We start from the raw sequence: 18,423 nt of genomic DNA on the forward strand, positions 1-18,423 counted from the left end.
TTATAGCTGCCACTAATCTTCATAATTCAAGATTGGGTTTTCTTTCTTTCTTTCTTTCTTTCTTTCTTTCTTTCTTTCTTTCTTTCTTTCTTTCTTTCTTTCTTTCTCTCTCTCTCTCTCTCTCTCTCTCTCTCTCTCTCTCTCTCTCTCTCCCTCTCTTAATTGGGATGGTTGTTTAATGTTTCTTGAACTGGAACACATGCATCTGCAGCCATCAGAGTAACTCTGTTGGATGCCTGTCAAGAAAGAATACCATCATATAAATCCTATGTACTCGCTTGTGTTTCTAGGATAACTATGAAAACAATATGTAGATTATTTGACTATCATACTCGGCCGATTAGTGTTTAAGCATTAAGAGTGTCACACCCAGGAAAGAGCAAAAGAGAACAATGATTTTAAAGAAAGATTGAGTCCTTAATAGGTCGGGTCCGAAGGAGCTGTTCGAAGATTACTGCTTTAAGAAGTCTGAAATAATGCCCTTCTAACTAACGCTCGGTGCCTGCCATCCACATGACACTCCAACTATGTTTTCAAGACAAACATGTACACACACAAACTCACACACCAGATAGATATTGCCAGCTATTTCCTGGATAGCTATTGTTTCACTTTGGTTTTTCAATAATGGCTTTTTGTGGCTGTCAGGCTAATGTTGCCTACAGTCAAAAGCAAAGCAAAAATATTGCCATCTCCTAAATAAATATGTAAATGAAAAACAGTGATTTGCCTTTGGTCGTTGTGCAGGACCATACTCCAAATGTGCTGCCTAAAATGTAAACGGATAAAAATCTCAAATGAGTACCAAATCTTGCGGTTATTTCTGTTTCAAAGTTTAATTAAGTCAAGGGAACAAGCTGGTTGCTAACAGAGCATCGGGGGCTATACTGAGATCTGACCGTTTCTAGCATGTTGGATTCCTGGACAATAATGGGGTGCTAATTTTGAAAGCCTACACCACTGTCCCAAAAAAGATGTTGTAGAAAATCAGGCCTCCAGCGGTCCTGGCAGAGCCCAGACTGACCCTTGCAAATGAAAATAATCAAAAGTAATTAGAAGCGTGCTGGATTACTCCTCGGAGATCTGAGCGAGAGAATAAACATGCCGGAGCCCTTCGAGCCACTGCAAAGGGCCCATGTCTGAGCTGTTAGGTGCCCTGACCTTGTCCACATAAAGATGTGATTTATGAAGTGCAGGGCACAGCAGCAGGGGCTTCTGTCTTCTCCAGAAGAACCAAATTACTGAGGTGGAGATTAACATGCTTTCAGTTGGGCCCATTTCCAGACCAAGGGAGATTTTTTATTCAGGAAGAAAGAAAGAAAGAAAGAAAGAAAGAAAGAAAGAAAGAAAGAAAGAAAGAAAGAAAGAAAGACCCCTTTAATTTCCTCTCTTCTCTCTCTCTGTCTTTGGGGCTGTATGGAAAAAGAAGCCGCTAAGGTTTTGTTAGTTAGGAGGGAGTTCATTAAAAAGAATGGATGGGATATATAAATATGTCTAAATATGAATTGGACAAATGCAGGTTTTTGCGCTCCTTCTTAGGCATCTTATTGGCAGGGGGTTGCCTCATCTAAAACTAGGTCTGCATCTTTCTTAGTTGATATAAGGACAAGTTTGCTAAAATCTTATCTGGGCACTGGTTTCAGAAAGGGTCTGCTACTAACTTTTAAAGTGAATTAGCGCACAAACCAGTGAGCTGCCTTCCTTTCTTTCCAACTTGGAATCTAGCTTTACTGAAAAGATAGTGGTGAGATTTTAAGGTGAGCTTGTTATCCAACGACTATGGTATTTAAAGAAGAAATAACTCTGCTACCAGCTACTTGTCTGAATTCCAGCCCCCCCTTCCCCTTTCAGCGCTGTCCGCTTGCAGAGCGGCTGTCCTCCCCAGGAAGCCTATTAAAAGTGGACAGTGCAGTTATTTCATCTGGCTTTGCCTGGGCTGCTTTTCTTTTTGCTTTAATGATGTGCTGGAATGCACCATACCCATAGGGTCTCCATTAGAGGAACTTTTACTTCGGGGACAGCCATGAAGTTTAAAGGCTTAAAAGAGGCATCAGTTTACATTCTGGTGGGAATAGCTAGCAGACTGCAGTACTTATGCCTTACTGCCACTACTATTACAGAGGCTTATTTAAAATAAACAATTGCTAAAAAAACAAAAAAACTGGGATGTACAGCCAGTGGCTTTTCTGGGAAAATTTGGAACTCTGAACACATCACAGAGGTGTCTGATAAAGACAAATCCAAGGATAAAATGAGCTCTTTTTTCTGGGAAGCATCCCATGCTTCAAGTTATTTGCAAATGTACCGGTACTTACCTGAAAATGAGGGAAGCTCTCTCCCAAGTGTTCCTTTTGACCACTAAGGAAAAGAAATTGCATTAGGAACAAGCTGCCCTCTCTTCACCTATAATCATGTATTGCAATTGTAATGCTACAGATAATAATAATTAATAATAATAATAATAATAAATTTTATTTATACCCCGCTGAGTTTCCCCAAATAAAGCTGCCTACAGTTTGTCTCTTGCCTCTGCCATGAACTTACCACGACTACTCAGCCTACAATACAGGAATAATAATACTGACCTATTTACTTAGGGGTTTAGTGTAAGAACAAGGCTTTGGCCCTGAAGGAGTGTCTCCACCCCCATCGTTCAGCCCGGACACTGAGGTTCAGTTCCAAGGGCCTTCAAATGGTCCCCTCACTGTGAGGAGTGAAGTTAGAGGGAACCAGGCAGAGGGCCTTCTCAGTAGTGGCACACCCCCTGTGGAATGCCATCAGATGTCAAAGAGTTAGACAATTATACGACTTCCCGGAGATATCTGAAGGCAGCCCTGTATCAGGAAGCTTTTAAAACCTGATGTTTTGTTATGTTCTTTTATACTCTCTTGGAAGCCGCCCTGAGTGGCTGGGGCAACCCAATCAGATGGGCAGGGTACAAGTAATAAATTGTTGTTGTTATTATAACATGTATAGAGCATTTTGAGCTATCTGAATCATAATATAAATGTTAGATATCATGCAAACTATTAACTGTAGAGACTGATATGGGAGAGACATGTAGGTGGGGCAGATGAGGGTGTCCAGTTTTGCTGCTGCAGGTGTACCATGACATTTATTCTCTCTGCGTTCCTCCCAGCGGTCATTTCTCCTCTGGGATACAATAATTGTATCCTCTGGGATACGGTTAAGGGAAAAACAAAGGGAGGGAAAGGAGAGATAATGATAACAAAGGATAAATGTGAGAAAATATAGTATTCAGATAACATCTGAACAATGAATCTTTTATAGATCTTTAATAGCTATGTCACCAACACATCTTTGATGTAAAACATTTCATAGCATGGAGAGCCAAGGTGATTTGTGAATTTCTTTCCTCTAAGGCAGACCAGTGCGAATACATACAGAAGAGGGCTTAGGTTACATGGGAGTGGTTTGCCTATAGCACTTGATGGTTCATAGCTGAAGTGAGTTTTGCAGATTGAATTGCTTAGTTCAAACTGCTCATTCTCTTACCTGCTGTTAAGGAATAAGTCATATATTGCAAGGTGCTCATGCCTCATGGTTTCTGCCATGCCACTGCTGCTACCAGTTGCATCCAGGAGTGAGGCCAAGTGCAGAATCCATTATCGACAAGCCTAATAATGATGGTATAGGCGGGAAACTTACAATATGCAATAAGGTTTGGAGTGGCATAGTTGGCATTGGAGGGGAGATGGTCTGTGCGAGCATGCTGAATCACATGTTAAAGCTGCTACAAATAGGGCAAGGGCTGCAGTGTTAGAATCAGTATGTATGCAGTGCTTGTAAGCTGCCTTGAGCATGGTTTGAACTGTGGAAAGGCGACATACAAATAAAATTATGTATCCACGTATGATTAAAAAAGATAAAACCTCCGTGTTCCATACAGTGACCTTTGGAGGAAGGCTGGGATCCACATGCAATTAATAATAAAGCAGTAGCATTCATGTTGTTCCTTCTTTTGTGACAGTTGTAAAATCCTTAACTATGCGCTAATGTGTATTAAGGCATAAATCCTATGGAAACATAGTTGGGAATAAGCCCCGCTGAACACAATGGGACTTCCTTCTGAGTGAACCTCCATAGAATTTATGCTGTTAGCATTGTAAGGCTCTTCCTGCACCCTTCATTGCTAGTGGATTGTTCAATAGATTTTATTGCGTTAGCCGTGTGGCCATAGCATGATATACATAGAAATAACACTCTTCGTTCGGCTGTAGAGAGGCATGACTCCCACTCCTTCTGGCGCTTAGTTAGACCTTCGGCACCACTCAACTCAGCTACCCAGATTTCCGCTGATGAATGGATTGCCTATTATTCAACCAGTTTCGCTTCTCCAAATCATCTTACAGATTTCCTTCAATCCCCGTCGGACCTCTGTTCCTGTTCTCTTAGTCCCACTTCCTCAATAAACTTTACCTCAACTCGCATCTTCAACATCATAATGTCCATGCGAAGGAATAAGGCCCCCGGCCCAGACATGGTCCCGTTGGATCTTTTCCTGACTGATCCTCTTTGGTGGAGCGAACAGCTGACTCCTGTATTCACCGCTATCTCCTCCGCCCTAGACATCCCCGACTCCTGGAGAGAAGCTGTAATAGTTCCGATCTTCAAAGGCGGCCAGCCAAACATCCCTAGGAACTATCGCCCCATCAGTTTATTGCTAGTGGATTTAGCTAATTGCTGTGGAGGGTGGTCATGTGCATTACATCACTTACTTAAAAATGTGTTAAGCGACACCTGCTGCATTTGAAGGTCCTCCTGATCGTTCTGCCGAGTGCGCTTCTGAACTTCTGCCCCAAAGTCCTGCCCTGACAGCACCACTCATTATTGCCACCACTCTTGCACAGCAGGAAATGGAAGGGGGGGGCGCGCGCTTTGGCAGGCCAATCCAGGGCTAACTCAATTCTGAGAACCGCAGGACAGTAACTACCACCCATCGTGATGGGCTTCTATTTGGTATAAACTTCTCTGTTGTGCAGTTTTCTGTGCACTGTCATGATAGATGTAACATGCTGGTTGTACACACCCATGCACTGGATGTCAAACTGGTATGTGCTTTTTTCTGTCAGTGTAGCCACAGCCCAGCAAAAATAGAATAAGGTTCTGCACACTAACCATTGATAGTGTTCAGACCAGTGCTCTTTTTAGGGGGTACTCAAGGGTACACAGTACCAGCACTTCTCTTTAGTTGTTGTTAAAAAGTGTGACACGTACTGTAACAACTACATGGTGAGTACTGGCACCTATTTTTCTAGGGGGGAAATCACTGGTTCAGACACTTCAAATTCTTCCAGCTGATTTAGAACACTTCTGCTAAACTCACTGTGTTATTCTGTTGTTACAATCACATTGTTCTTTACACTGGCTTCCTATTGCACTTTGAACCAACTTTAAGACTAAGGCTGATTTTTAGAGCTCTCTCCACCTCAGCCCAACTATATTTCTTCTACATGGCTCCTTTACTATGTGTTCTGCCCAAACTGGTCTGCTGTTGAGCCCCTTTGGTCATCACTGTCTCTTTCTCCCTTTCCTGCCGGTGTTCCTTATGCCATGACACTCTAGAGTAGCCATTTGCTCCCTAGTCATCAAGCCACTTCCCTTTCAGCAACGGGGTGAGTTCCCATTGCTCTGTCCCAGCTTCTGCCAACTTAGCAGTTCAAAAGCACACCAGGGCAAGTACATAAGTAGGTATCACTACTGCGGGAAGGTAAATGGCATTTCTGTGCTCTCTGGCTTCTGTCAGTGTTCTGTTGCACCAGAAGCAGTTTAGTCATGCTGGCCACATGACCCAGAGAGCTGTCTCTGGACAAATGCCGGCTCCCTCGGCCTGAAGTGAGTTGAGTGCCGCAACCCATAGTCACCTCTGACTGTGGTCCTTTACCTTTTACCTTTACCTTACATTCTTATTATAAATCTATCAGGTATGGACACATTAAGCCTCATGTGAAAATGCCAGAGGCTAAAATCCTGAATATATTTACTTTACTTGGAAGTAGGCCCCAGTCAATGGGACTTATTTTGTATAAACGTGGTTAGAGTCACGCTGCAAAAGGCAACAATGGCCGCAAATATTTATCTAGAAGTAAGTCCTCCTGATATCACAGCTCCCCAAGCTGTATGGTGGTTGTATTTGCCACGTTCACACTGGTGAATGTGGTGGGTGCCCCTACCTTGGAGGTTTGTAAGCAGAGGTTGGAGGGCCATCCACCATGTATGATTTAGTTGAGATTCCTGCATTGCAGGGGTTGGACTAGATGACCCTCGGGGTCCCTTCCAACTCTTCCATTCTGTGAATATATCTTAGGTGAACTGCGCAACTAAAATGCACTATATCGGAGAAGGTGGAGGAGGAGAGTCTCCCAAGGAGAAATGCAATAACCCTGGTCCTTCCTTCCTTGGCATGATAATAATATCAGCCTAACCCGCCTCGCAAGCGCCAAAATGCCGCTGAGGAGGAAGGATGGGGCAGAAATGTAAGAAGGCCAAGTATATTGCGAAGTTCCTTTGGGGTGGAATCTGCATCCTACTGAAAGCAGTGGCAGAGCTCCCATTGCTTTGAGTGGCTCTCGATTGCACCCTTGGGGAGCAGCACTCAGCCGATACCTTCCACTCTCAGCAGCAGCCAGCCACCGCCTTGGCTCCAGCGCCTGGATGAAAAGTACCTGCAAGCTACGAGCCCGACGCTGCTCGTGTTGCCTTAACACCAGCGCGCGACGCCATCTACTGGCCAGGAGCCGCAAGTTCCCTGTTTTCCTCCTTCCAAACCAGGGCAAAGAAATAATAATACATTGGGCTGTGTGGGTATGTGTATAAAACGTCCACCCTTTCTATGAAATCATGATTTGGCCAGAGCCTGTTTCTAACCCTCCCCTGCCCCCCCCGCGTGTTTTATTCCCCGACGTTTCCTCCTTTTCGCAGCTCGTTTGTTTCAAGGGAGAAGGAAGGTGCGCGCTGCGTGGGATCGGTGGCGTTGGAAAGGAAGCTTCCTCCTATCAGGACCTGTGATCAGGCCTATGTGGGCTCGAGCAATCAGTTTCCCAGATTACTTGTATTTAATACACAATGCATCATAAAACAAATCCCTCATCCTGACAGGAAGAAAATAGAACAGCTCATAGCTCGAGCCGCTCCAATTTATGGCTAAATTTGAAAAAAAGAAAAAGGGAAAAAAGGAAGGGAAGAGAATGAGGCGGCACCAAGAATGGCACCAAATTGCGCGAAGGCAGGAAATCAATAAGGACAGCAAAATCGGGACCTGGGAGACTCCCGAACTTAACCTTCCCGTCAAAGAACCTTGGGACGTATCTTCTGTGAGAAGATGTTATTTACAAAGCGTTTGGTTTTGCCCAACTGCTGGGCGGGAGGGTTTTCTTCCTCTCCCCCCACCCGCCCCTCCTGGAACAATAGCCATTATCTGAAATAACAGTTCAATGTCACAGATAACAGGCCTCGGAGACGAATTAATCATCATCTTTTGTCACTTTCTCCTCCGGCCCCCGATGGCCCCGCCCTCCCTTCTCCTAATCTATAAAGTGAGAATTAGATTTGCACTTTAAAAAAAAAGAAAAGTTGAGTGGCACCGGGAGGCGAAGTGCGGGGTTTCCTCCCCGATGTTTGTACATGTTCGCATTTACGAGACGTTAGCTGTGTATCCAAGCGCCACACACCCCCGTGAGCCGCGCCTGCTCCCCCTCTTCATTAATCAGGCTCCGTCTTGCGCGTTTATGTACGTGTGTATGTGGCAGACGCGCATCGCGGCTCCTGCTCATCGCAATGCTTCTGAATCTGCATCAAACCCGGAGCTGAAGTTGAACTCGCTGAGAATCTGCTGACTTGGGTCCGCGACTTTGCTCTGCTTAAACCGCTTTGCTGTCCCAATATGTTTCAAATACAGAAGCCAAGACAATATCAGAGGGAGAGAGAAAATTATTAATCCTGCAGCTAACTAGCTCGCCCTTTCATTCGCCAATTTTGTTTAAAAACAATGGACGCAGTACTTGATGCTGTTTACGTGCTAAATTCCCCAAACCCCCAAAACGTATATTTACAATTACCATGGTCGTGATGTGATATGTAGGAAAGTCTCAAGAGGAGCCAAAATACAAAGTTGTTTTCTAGGTTTTCATGGGATAAAGCTTTTAGCTTCAGAGCTGTTTAGAAACCTGTACCAGAAATCTACTAACGAAGTCTCAAAATTAGAAGGCTAATAACTCCAGCCACACTACTAATTTCTCCCTAGTAAAGTGTCTTGCGAAGCACAGAAAACGGTTGTGAGACGGGGGAAAGCCGTTTGTTGAGGACTGCGTAAAGGTTGCAAATGTAAAATTTTATTAACCTCTCTTCTGCTTAGGGGAGGTGGGGATGAATTTATATCTCTCTTTATAGATCAATCACACCCTTAGAGCCATTGGACCAACCAGTTTTCGCTTTTCTAAGTAAACAAACAAGCCCACTTATTAAAATACTGAACTTCAACTCCTTTCGTTATTGCTACCGATACTAATTTGCAAAAGAGCGAGAGAGCTGCTGATTTGTGTAAAACTCTCCCTAAATAAACATTCCCAGAGAAAGCGCCGCGTTAAGGGAGTTGCACTTTCTCTGAATACACCAGAAACAAAAAACAAAAAAATGAGGTGGCGATGGGGTTTCTTTTCCCCCTTTCCCCCCTTCCCTGCGAAAGAAAAAGGAGGGTGGAGAGGAGTCAAAGGGGGGGGGGGCTCCTTCCGTCCAAGATCTCCCCATTGGCCGGTGATTACATGGATGAAACTGACATGTTTAAAGGGGACGGGCGCATCCGTAATCAGTCTGCCTGGCTAGGACTTCTGTCTGGGCGACCTTCTTGTGACCTCTCTCGCCAGAGGAGGCTGCTGTCACTTTAAAAATTTACTGAAAGAGGAGCCTCTGTCTGGCTTCCGATCGGCGAAGAGGTGGGGAGGGGGGGGGAGATACCTCTCCTCTCCTCTCTCTCCCCCCCCCTCCCTCACTGGCCGGAGAGAGCGCCTTCTCTCATTAAAGAGACAGCGCATGAAAGAGAACCGCCTGTCGGCTGAGGGTTGCAAGAAGGGATCTGGGGAGGTAGTTTTTAAATATATATATATATTATTTTTTAAGCGCGCGGGGGATCCTTTCCAAAGAGAGTCTGCGATTGGAAAAGAAGCTCTTAGGTCTGAAGAGGTGTGCAGTGTAGGGAGAGGAAACCTCGCTCTTCCCCCCTTCTTGCCCCCCCCCTCTTACACACACTCACTCGCTCAAACCCTTTTCTCTCCTCCCTTGTGATCAAGCGGCAGAGAAGTGAAAAGGAAGTTATTTTCTCGCTCTTTCTCTCCCTCCCTCTCTTCCCTCCGCCTCCCCCCCCCCAATAACTTTCTTGACGCAACACACACACTCACACACGCCCTGCAACCCCCGAGCAGCCGGAGGGCAAGCGAGGCGATGGGAAGAAATTAACACGCCGGGCTCCGAATCAATGGGGACAATTAAAGCAATCGGCGCGCGTCTCCTGGCCCCCCCGCCCCGCCGCCGCCGCATCTCCGCCGCTTCCAAGCCCCGCCACCAGCTCCCTTCCTCGCCACTTTCTCATTGAATATCGCGCACACATACACACACCCTACCCCGCAATAACGACCCCCGCCGCCACCGCCGCGCCCCCTCAAGGACCCGGAGAAGTTTCCAGGCGAGGAGAGAGGGGGAAAAGTTTTCTCCTACCCCCCCCCGATCCACCCACCCCCAAATGCCGGAGAAGGAAATCGGACGCTGCAGGAGGCAAGTCAGGAAGCTGCGCCTGCGGGACTCCACCGGGTTGCAGAGGCGACACTCTTCTTTGGAGAGCGGCGGCGGCGAAAGGGCGTGTGGGGGGGGGGTGCGCGCGTGCAAGCGAAGTCAGGGGGGGCGGATCTCCTCTTGAGATGTTGCTGGCAGCTGCCTGAAGGATTGATTGCCTCTGCTGTTATTATTTCATTATTATTTTGCAATACGCCGCCCTCCTTTTTTTTCTCTTCCCCTCTCCCACTGAAAGGAAGGGGTTTTGGGAAGCAGCGGACCTAGTGATCTGAGCTGGGCCAAGGTAAGAGGAGCCGTTGCCAGACGATCGCTCAAGCCAGCTAGTCATAACAACAACAACAAAAAGTGTGTTTCCATGTGGCCCGGGCACTTTCCCCCTCGACTCTCTCTCTCTCCCTCCCTCGCTCCTTCCCTCCCTCGGTGGCGCGCTCTCGCTCTCTTTCCTGGGTTCCTTCTCCAGCCCCCTTTGCAGATTCCACTTGCAAAGAAAACAGAAACAAACCTTAAGCTGCGATCTTCCTCCCCACCTTCCCCGCGCGCTCAGCGGCTCCCTTCTCTCTCCGGGGCAGAGGGACGGGGCGGGGGGCAGTGCGAGATGCGTGTCCGGGATGGGTGGTGGGGATGCCTGTCTGGCTGTCCCAGGTAAGATGGAGCTGACCCAGATCGAGATACTTGCCAAGCAAGATTTGGCCTCAGGTAAAGGTTACCTTAGCCATGTTGCTGTAGTAGTCGCGGGGTGCGGAGAGGGAAAGAGCAGGCATCTGCAATTGCAGGTTTGTTGTATCACTGTTGCTGCAGTTATTTCAGAAGTAAATACATTAAATGTGAAACGAGAATAAATGGTACGTGGCTCTCCGAGCGTTTGTTGCATTTTCAAGAGGCTTTAAGTGTTGCTTTTAAGGATATTTGAGGAGGAGTCATGTCGCAACCATACCTCTGCTTTACTTAATCTTCCAGACAGATTGAGGAGTTCTAGATCTTTTTCCCCCCTTTTAAAAATAACCAGCAGGAGTTAAGCTTAGAATATTCCACGGGGGAAAAAAGGCAAATCACTCAGTTGACATCAGATCGGGTAAGGAAGGAGGCAAGCAAGGGGAAGCGAGCGATGTTAAGCGCACTAAGTTTTACGTCTCTACCGAAAGTGCACCAAAATGTTCAAACACAACGGCTGAAAGGAGGGAAAAAAGAGAAACAAACTTAAAACCCTGGACTTGAACTTTACACTTCAATAGCTGAATTAATTCATTGGTGACAGTTGGAGTTGAAAGGAAGTCAACACGAAAACGAATTATATATAAAGGAATTAGGTGTGGAGCTGGGAAGCTTTTCCTTCTTCCTCTCCACGTGCCTCCCCCCCTCTCTCCTCGCCACATTTCCCGGAGCTCTCTTGATTAATTTACCTTCTGAACTTTGTATGGACATCTGAACCGTTGGATCGCTTAATAAATTTGTGGGAAGAGAAAGGAGTCTGAGGGTTTGCGTATAGAGGGAAACAAGGGCTTGGAAGCAAGGCTCATCTTCTTCCCATAACCTTTTATTTTTCCTCTGCCTTGAGTTTCAGAAAGGGGCCCGAATCAACGAGCACTGGCCCTTGCAACCAAGCGTCTGCTTCTTTGCTTTCTGCCAGATCTCAGTGCCATTTGTTTTAACCGAGGACACCATAAGGAATTTGCTTTGGAAACAAGTGTTTGTCAATTGCACACCACCGCTGAAAGGGCTGGTTTTTATTTTGTTTATTTTGTTTTCTTCCCGGTGACCCAATTGGAGGCTCAGGTGATGAGGTGAGGTTAGTGGGGTCAAGGTTAGTTTCATACTCTGGGATTTGAGACTTCGTGACTCAGAAGTCACATTTTCTTTCCTTATGCAATGAAGATTTTTGACCAGAGTGTTTACTATTGCGTATGTAAAGAATCCAACACCTAGTTCACCTAGTGAGATTGACTTTGAAGTGACTTCCCCCCTGGCAATCTCTCTTTTTTTGGTGCATGCCTCTTTCTTTTAGCAAATGAAACTGGTGGCACCCTTGTTGCTCTTAAGTGCCTCACTGGTTAACAAAACACATGAGAGGCACTTTCTTAGTACCGCTTGCTTTGTGCCCTCTGCTTTGTCCTCTTGAAGTTTGTGGGGAGTTAATGATCTAAAGCTACTTCTGGGTGATTACCTGAACTCTTTGCTAAAACTGCTCTAGGGCTATGGAAATGTGCCCTCCAACTTCTGTCTTTAACCTTCAGGTGGACCTAGATAAAGCAGCTTTCCCACTGGGTTCATTTAATTCCTGATTTGGAGCTGGTAGACCAGATTGTTTGGTCCTTGATAGGAAACTTCCTTTAGGTTTTCATTAACTAAAATGATAAATAATACCAGGACGTTCAGTTTGGCGGCCAGAACTGTTTGTTGTGGATCTGAACATGTGTTCAGATTCCTTCTCTGCAGTTTCTCCCCCTTTCGGTTCTTTTCAAACACACTTTGTATTGGGGGTTTTTCGGTTTTAAAAAACTTCCACTACCAGCTGGTTAGCATGCTTGCCATAAGATAGGGGAAATGTTTTAAGATGTATATTTTCACTTTAAATATTGCTCAGTTGAAACCTCAGGTTAGGCCTGTATGCTGGCAATTTGTGAAACTGCATGTATAATAATTAGCCAGTTATCATAATATTATTCTTATAGGACGGTGTTTATAAAGTAACCACCAGCAATCACATTAAGTTTGTTTATTATCCACATATCTGAAACCATTTAGGGGCATGTGCTGAACATAGCCACATTTCGAGCAAGTGTTTACATTTTATTGCATTTATTTTCTTTGGTGTGGCATAAGAGGCCCTATTATTAGCCAAATCCTGCAATTTGCTTTGATTAAAGAGTTGTGATTCAAGGTTTGCATATGAGAGGGATAAATGGAACATTAGGAGAAAATTAATTCCTCGAAACCCAAACTTTATTTAGTATAGACTTTTGAACGGAAAAGGCTTTATTAAAGATGGTAAACACAGAATGCTAAAGGGCAACACCTTATATGTGGTTAATCATTTTTGCATCTGTTTGCTGATTAACAAGTTAACATTTCATAAAAATGATTGAAATCATGACTGTTCCTTAAGCTTGCAGCACTTAATTAATATGTTCTTATAGTGATTATTCCACAGCATTTTGATTCTACAAAACATGTTGGGGGGGAATGCTCTTACAATAGATTGATTGCTCCTTTAATTATTTGGCTTGTTTGAGCTAATCATTTTTGTGAAGTCTACTGAAGAAACCTATTTGTTTGTTTGAAGAGCTGGGATTTCTTTTTAATTAGTACAACTCGGAACAAGAAACAAAACAAAACACAACATCAATTTATTGTTTTGTATTCTTTTCTTTCTAGATCTTGGATGAGTATTACAATGTGAAATTCTGCATTGATGCCAGTCAGCCAGATGTAGGAAACTGGCTGAAGTATATCAGATTTGCTGGATGCTATAATCAGCCCAACCTTGTTGCATGTCAAATAAGTGATCAGGTATGTAGTGAACATTTACTGGGCTTACTTTTAAGAGCTTTATGATATCCTTGGGAGGAAAAAAACAGAATAGCAGCCAACCTAAAGTCGTGGACGGTGTGGTCTATTTGCTGTTTACGCGTACATAAATTGAAAAGCACAGATGCGAAAAGCAGAACAGAGGTGGTGGTGGTGGTTGCTTTTAAAGCAGCAACAGCATATGTCTCCCCTAATGTTTGTCCACTTATCCTTATCCTTTTTATGTCAAGCATGGGTCATGATCTTTATATCACCCAAACATATTTGAAGTGGATATATTCCTCTTTGTTGCTTAAATTTTTAGCTAATGGGCACCCAGTTGTCAAGTTGAAACTTGTGAAATACTCTTTTGTATCAATCTCAGTGAAGAAAGGTGTAAAAATAACTTTTCAAATATCCTCTATCAGCTACCTATCAATATCCAGACATGTTTTTCCAGTCATTGCACATTTTATAACCCCTCTTTCTGAAATAAATATCATTTTTTCCTTGGTAATTTACAGCAGTAGTAGAAATTTCAATCTGTATAGGAATGGGATGTTAATTACATTTGTTCCTTTAAATAGCACTTCTGGAATGCAGCCAGATGAAATAATGAAGGACATTTTGCTTTGAAACAGTATAATGCTGTATTATTCATCTTTGCATCCCCTCTTCTCCAGGCTCTGCTTAAGTTGTACATAAATGTAAAATAAATACGATAATGCGATTTTAAAAATTAATGTAGTTAGAGGATTTGAGGACCATTGACTTTTAAAGCAAACACTAAACTGGTTAGAGCAGGGGGCTATGGATTATGTTAATATTTGATGTCAATAAAAGCAGTGCAATCCTATTAATGTCTACCGAGAAGTAAGCCAGGTAAGCATGCATAGGATTGTAGCCTAAATCGGGTAGGTTGGTTATAACATTGATTTAATTGCCTTGGCATGACAGGGTAAAAGAAAAGAAAAAATCACATGTACACACAAAGTTTCAATTAGAAACAATTATTTTCAGTGAAATTATTTACCTTGATATACTCAGTGTTTTTATCCTCTGCCCTTCGCAGAATTTCACATATTTACAAATAACACAAGCAAAATCTTTTCCAAATTGGGGTCAGATATCTTCAAGCCCTGCCTTCTTAAAGCCTCCATATTAAAGGCATAGAAGATTGAGCAAACAGAATTGGCCACTATTGGTTTTTCTTGCCGACCACATGGTTCAAGTAAAGAAGCAATAAAGGCCATTAGCAAATGAAATATACATTCTGAAAGTTGCAGTCTGGTTTGCAGAGAAAAATGATCCATCCTGAGATTGTGCAGCCGCTTACAGAAAGGAAACGCCAGTGTTGTGCTCAATTTCTTTTTACATATAGTAAAGCTTGACTGGGGGAAAAGAAAGTGAATTTAGTAAATAAATCCAAATGGATTTAGGGGGGCAATTGCTAAGGGCTTGCATCTTGATAATGTTCTAAAAATAACAAAACATATGTCAGATTTAAACAGAAATATGTTTAAAACATCTAACACTTGCTCCAACCTATGCACACAGTTTGGAATTAACATCACAGAACTTGTTACTTTTTAATGTTTACATTTTTCACAGTTGGTAATGGCACCTGTACTACTGCCAACAAGTTCTTTTCCTAATTCACTGGAGAGGTATTTATTTTTGCACCATCCTGCACCGTTTGCAGATATATATTTCTATAACTGATTGTTCTTCAAATCTGCAAATGAAAAATCCACTTGCCCTTTGTGTAGAACACTGCACAAGATACGCAAGGAACATGAAAAATAGATTGAAAGTTAATTCATATCTCTTTACATGGTCTACAATTACACATACCTATTCTAGTACTTAATAGCATGGGCCACAGGCCACCAAATACTAATATCATAAACACATGATTGGAACTCTGTCCCTTTACTTCAAAGTAAACCTGTTTAGAGTCAAGGCACAAGTTGGTAAATGTCATCTCAAGTCTTAAAGTGAGCTTTCCATGCGGCAAGCTGCCTCTTCTCCATTGTTTTATCTCAAAGTGGGAGAGGTAAAAGTAAATTAGGACAGATCAAACTGTGAAATTGATATGTGTGTGTAGATGCAAACTCTCGAAAAGGGTGCTTTTTCTACATATAATGTGTATGGATACACGTCACTCTGGGTTCTAGGCAGTCCCACACACTACAAGAAAACCTCTCTGATAAGGCATTAAAATGGAGAGAATACATTCAGAATTTGCAGATGACTAGAGAGAATTTGGTTTGCATTTTCAGGAGGTCCTAGGAAGCATAGGTATGACCACGCCGTGCTAAACACAAGACTTAAAAAGCTGACTGGAACCATTTACCAGATCTGTTGTTTCACTCTGTTTCTCCATGAGGAATAAGGCCTGCCAGTTGGTGAATTAGTCCTACTCATCGCCTAATGAACACCCCAGTTGACTGAGATATATTATTAACTATTGAGACCAAGGACAGCAGTACTTGATCAGCAGTAATTGTGTTAACCTCTAATTACCTCAAATTACCTGCCAGATTCATTAGCAAATGCTGTACTTTATCTGGGACAGGGGAAAGTTGTTGCTGTCAGTGTGATGAAACAAGGTCGAATTCACGTTTATAGCGCTGAAGGCAAGATAAACTGAAAGACAGACACGAGCCCTAGACTGCTGGAGGGTTTCAGCTGGGTCTCCAGCCTTTACAATCTAGCCACTCAGCAGAGCCTTTATCATTTAACACCTAGGGAAAGAAAAACAACTTTTTGCTGTTGTCTATGCTTAAGCCTTTCTTTTTTTATTTGTCAAAGTGCTTTGCTTCCCTTCTTCCACTGTCCTCCCCCCCCCCCCCAGTTTTCTTGTCTAAGGTCAGATTTCATCACTTTGGAACAACTTTACAAAAGGTCTGGGTTTCTTCTTATAACTATATAAATAAGCCCTACTAAGATGAACAGCTCAAGAATAATGGGATGCAGTCAAAACATGTATGCTGAGAGCAACTCATATTTCATTTGATTGGATGTAGAACAGGACTTTTAAGACTGGATGGGGATAGATTCCTTTTCCCCTCCCAATAAAGTTGATCTAGAATTTCCCAGCGCTGTCCTATTATCTCCTGTCATGTCTAATAAGTCTTAAAAGTATGTAATTCAAGATGTTTGCAAATAATGAATTCCAAATACTGTGCAATAGGTTGTTATATTGGTCGTCGTCCCCCACCGTTCCAGGGTACTACCGTTCTTTACAGTGTGCTGTCTATAGGATCTTGTCATCCGTGTTTCTCAGTGGAATGCATTTTTTGGCGGGGGGGTGGGGATCAGTTTGGACTTGACAGTAGCTTCAGCAAAATTGGTAAAAGTTTCTTATTGTGTTTTGGGACAAGTCTGTATGTATCTTTGCATACTAAACCTGCTTTCTTACAGTTTACCAGTCATTGGTTTGTAACAAATTTGTGTCTGCTTCACATAGGTTTTCATGACTGATTGAATACAAGTTTGTTTTCTCTTTTTTTAAGGGATACAGTAGCTTTATTAATATATACTGAATTTTGAGATTTGGAGAACTGTAGCCTTGAAGAGATTGGTTTGTGTGAGACAGTTTGAAAGTACAAATTTGTGGTATCTTAATGTTTAAATAGCTGTTTTCCAGGTGGTAGTAAATTATACATTCTTTATGTTACGGTTTCCAGAATTCTCAAGGGAAATAGAGCAGTCCCCATACCTCATGGAAGTAGACAGCTTATACTGGTGTTATAGTACATCACTACATTTTTTTCATCAGCCATAAGACAAGCGTACCTGTTTTTATCCAGCACATATTGGAAGGGTATGCATGATGTTGATCCTAAAAACACAAAAGTTTAAGCTTAAAAGAATTGAAAGCAAACCTCATGGAAAAGATAAATGTTAAATTACAGTCGTGGATATTTCACAGTCTGATCCTCTGCATGTCTGTTTGGAAGTCAGTCCCGCTGAATTCAGTGAGTGGGAATTAATATTTACTTCCGAGAAAGTATGTAATCCTAAGCGCACATACTAGGGAGCAATTCCAATTGAGAACAAGTTTATGATTGTACTGTAAAATATAACTATAGCGAAGTCATTTTTTATTATTATAAGATAGCAGAATGTTCCCTAAGCTTCAACTAGGCCATTGACTGCTTTTTGAAATCCAGTAAGGGGGCATGCAACATTTTTAATATTAAAAACATATGTATTATGTGTGTATTTATATAACCCTAAATTTCTTCATATGATGGAGAATCGTGAAAATATGAAATGCATCGTTAGTTCTCATGCCAAAATTAGACTAGTAGATGGATTTTAGCTTGCTTTGTATTACAAAGACCATGTTTTACTACACCTGGTTTTGTTCTACTGGGAATAAACATGGTAGGGCTATTATATAGTCAAACAAGTATAATACAACTATTAAATTTTTTTTAAGCAAGTTCCTTCCATTATTTTAAAACACTAGTGCACTTGCTTTAAATAGTTTTAAAACACATTGCTTACACACACAAACACAGGCCGCCTATTTAATTAATATTTTGTAATTTTGAAGATACATTTAAGCTAACCTTATATTTGCAGCAGCTTCATTCTATGGCTCAAGTCTGCCAACAACTGCTTACATTCAGCCTCATCCACATATACTTGAATTTAAGCAGTTTTAAACATACATGCCTGGATGCACGTGCTGTTCTTTTAGAGACATTTTCTTATACATGATGGGTATGATCAAGCATGCGCGTAAGTCCATTTTTTCCACTGGGTTCTTGACTGTTGTTTAGGATGGGGAGTTTAGCCTGAATACAGTCCTCTGGACAGTGCTGCTGCTCTTAGTAAGTCTACTCAGGAAAAAGTGGGTTGTAGGTTTCAGTAGTCTTCTGACCCAACTGCCTTGAAACCAGCAGTTCCACAATAGCTTTTTCTAGTGACTGTTTATGGTATAATATGTAGAAATGGCACTATGTACTCACAAGTACATGTATCCTGTAAATTATTTGGAAGTTGTACTGATTTGCATACATTTATTTATGCGTGTGTTTTATTACGTGTGTTTTAGCAAGCAAATGAACATTTGGACCAGGAATAGGCAACATTACGACT

The 18,423-nt window shown here is 42.7% G+C and overlaps 1 protein-coding gene and 1 long non-coding RNA gene across 22 annotated transcripts in view; one reads left to right on the forward strand and one right to left on the reverse strand.

Annotated features, from left to right (window-relative positions):
- The window catches only part of MECOM (MDS1 and EVI1 complex locus), a 469,813-nt gene that overhangs the window by 377,069 nt on the left and 74,321 nt on the right, over positions 1-18,423 (forward strand). For 15 of the 21 annotated variants that reach the window (XM_028731496.2, XM_028731500.2, XM_028731495.2 and 12 more), the window contains one exon: positions 13,177-13,311. In XM_028731496.2, coding sequence (XP_028587329.2) covers positions 13,177-13,311 — 135 coding nt within the window. The other 6 variants (XM_028731506.2, XM_028731511.2, XM_028731509.2 and 3 more) reach the window with 6 other exon arrangements.
- LOC144327950 (uncharacterized) lies at positions 133-10,440 on the reverse strand. The gene is made up of 3 exons (XR_013393127.1): positions 10,307-10,440; positions 2,316-3,176; positions 133-236 (listed from the first exon to the last, which is right to left on the reverse strand). It is a non-coding gene; the product is annotated as an uncharacterized LOC144327950 (long non-coding RNA).

Source organism: Podarcis muralis, chromosome 6 (assembly GCF_964188315.1).
Source record: "Podarcis muralis chromosome 6, rPodMur119.hap1.1, whole genome shotgun sequence".
NCBI lineage: Eukaryota > Metazoa > Chordata > Lepidosauria > Squamata > Lacertidae > Podarcis > Podarcis muralis.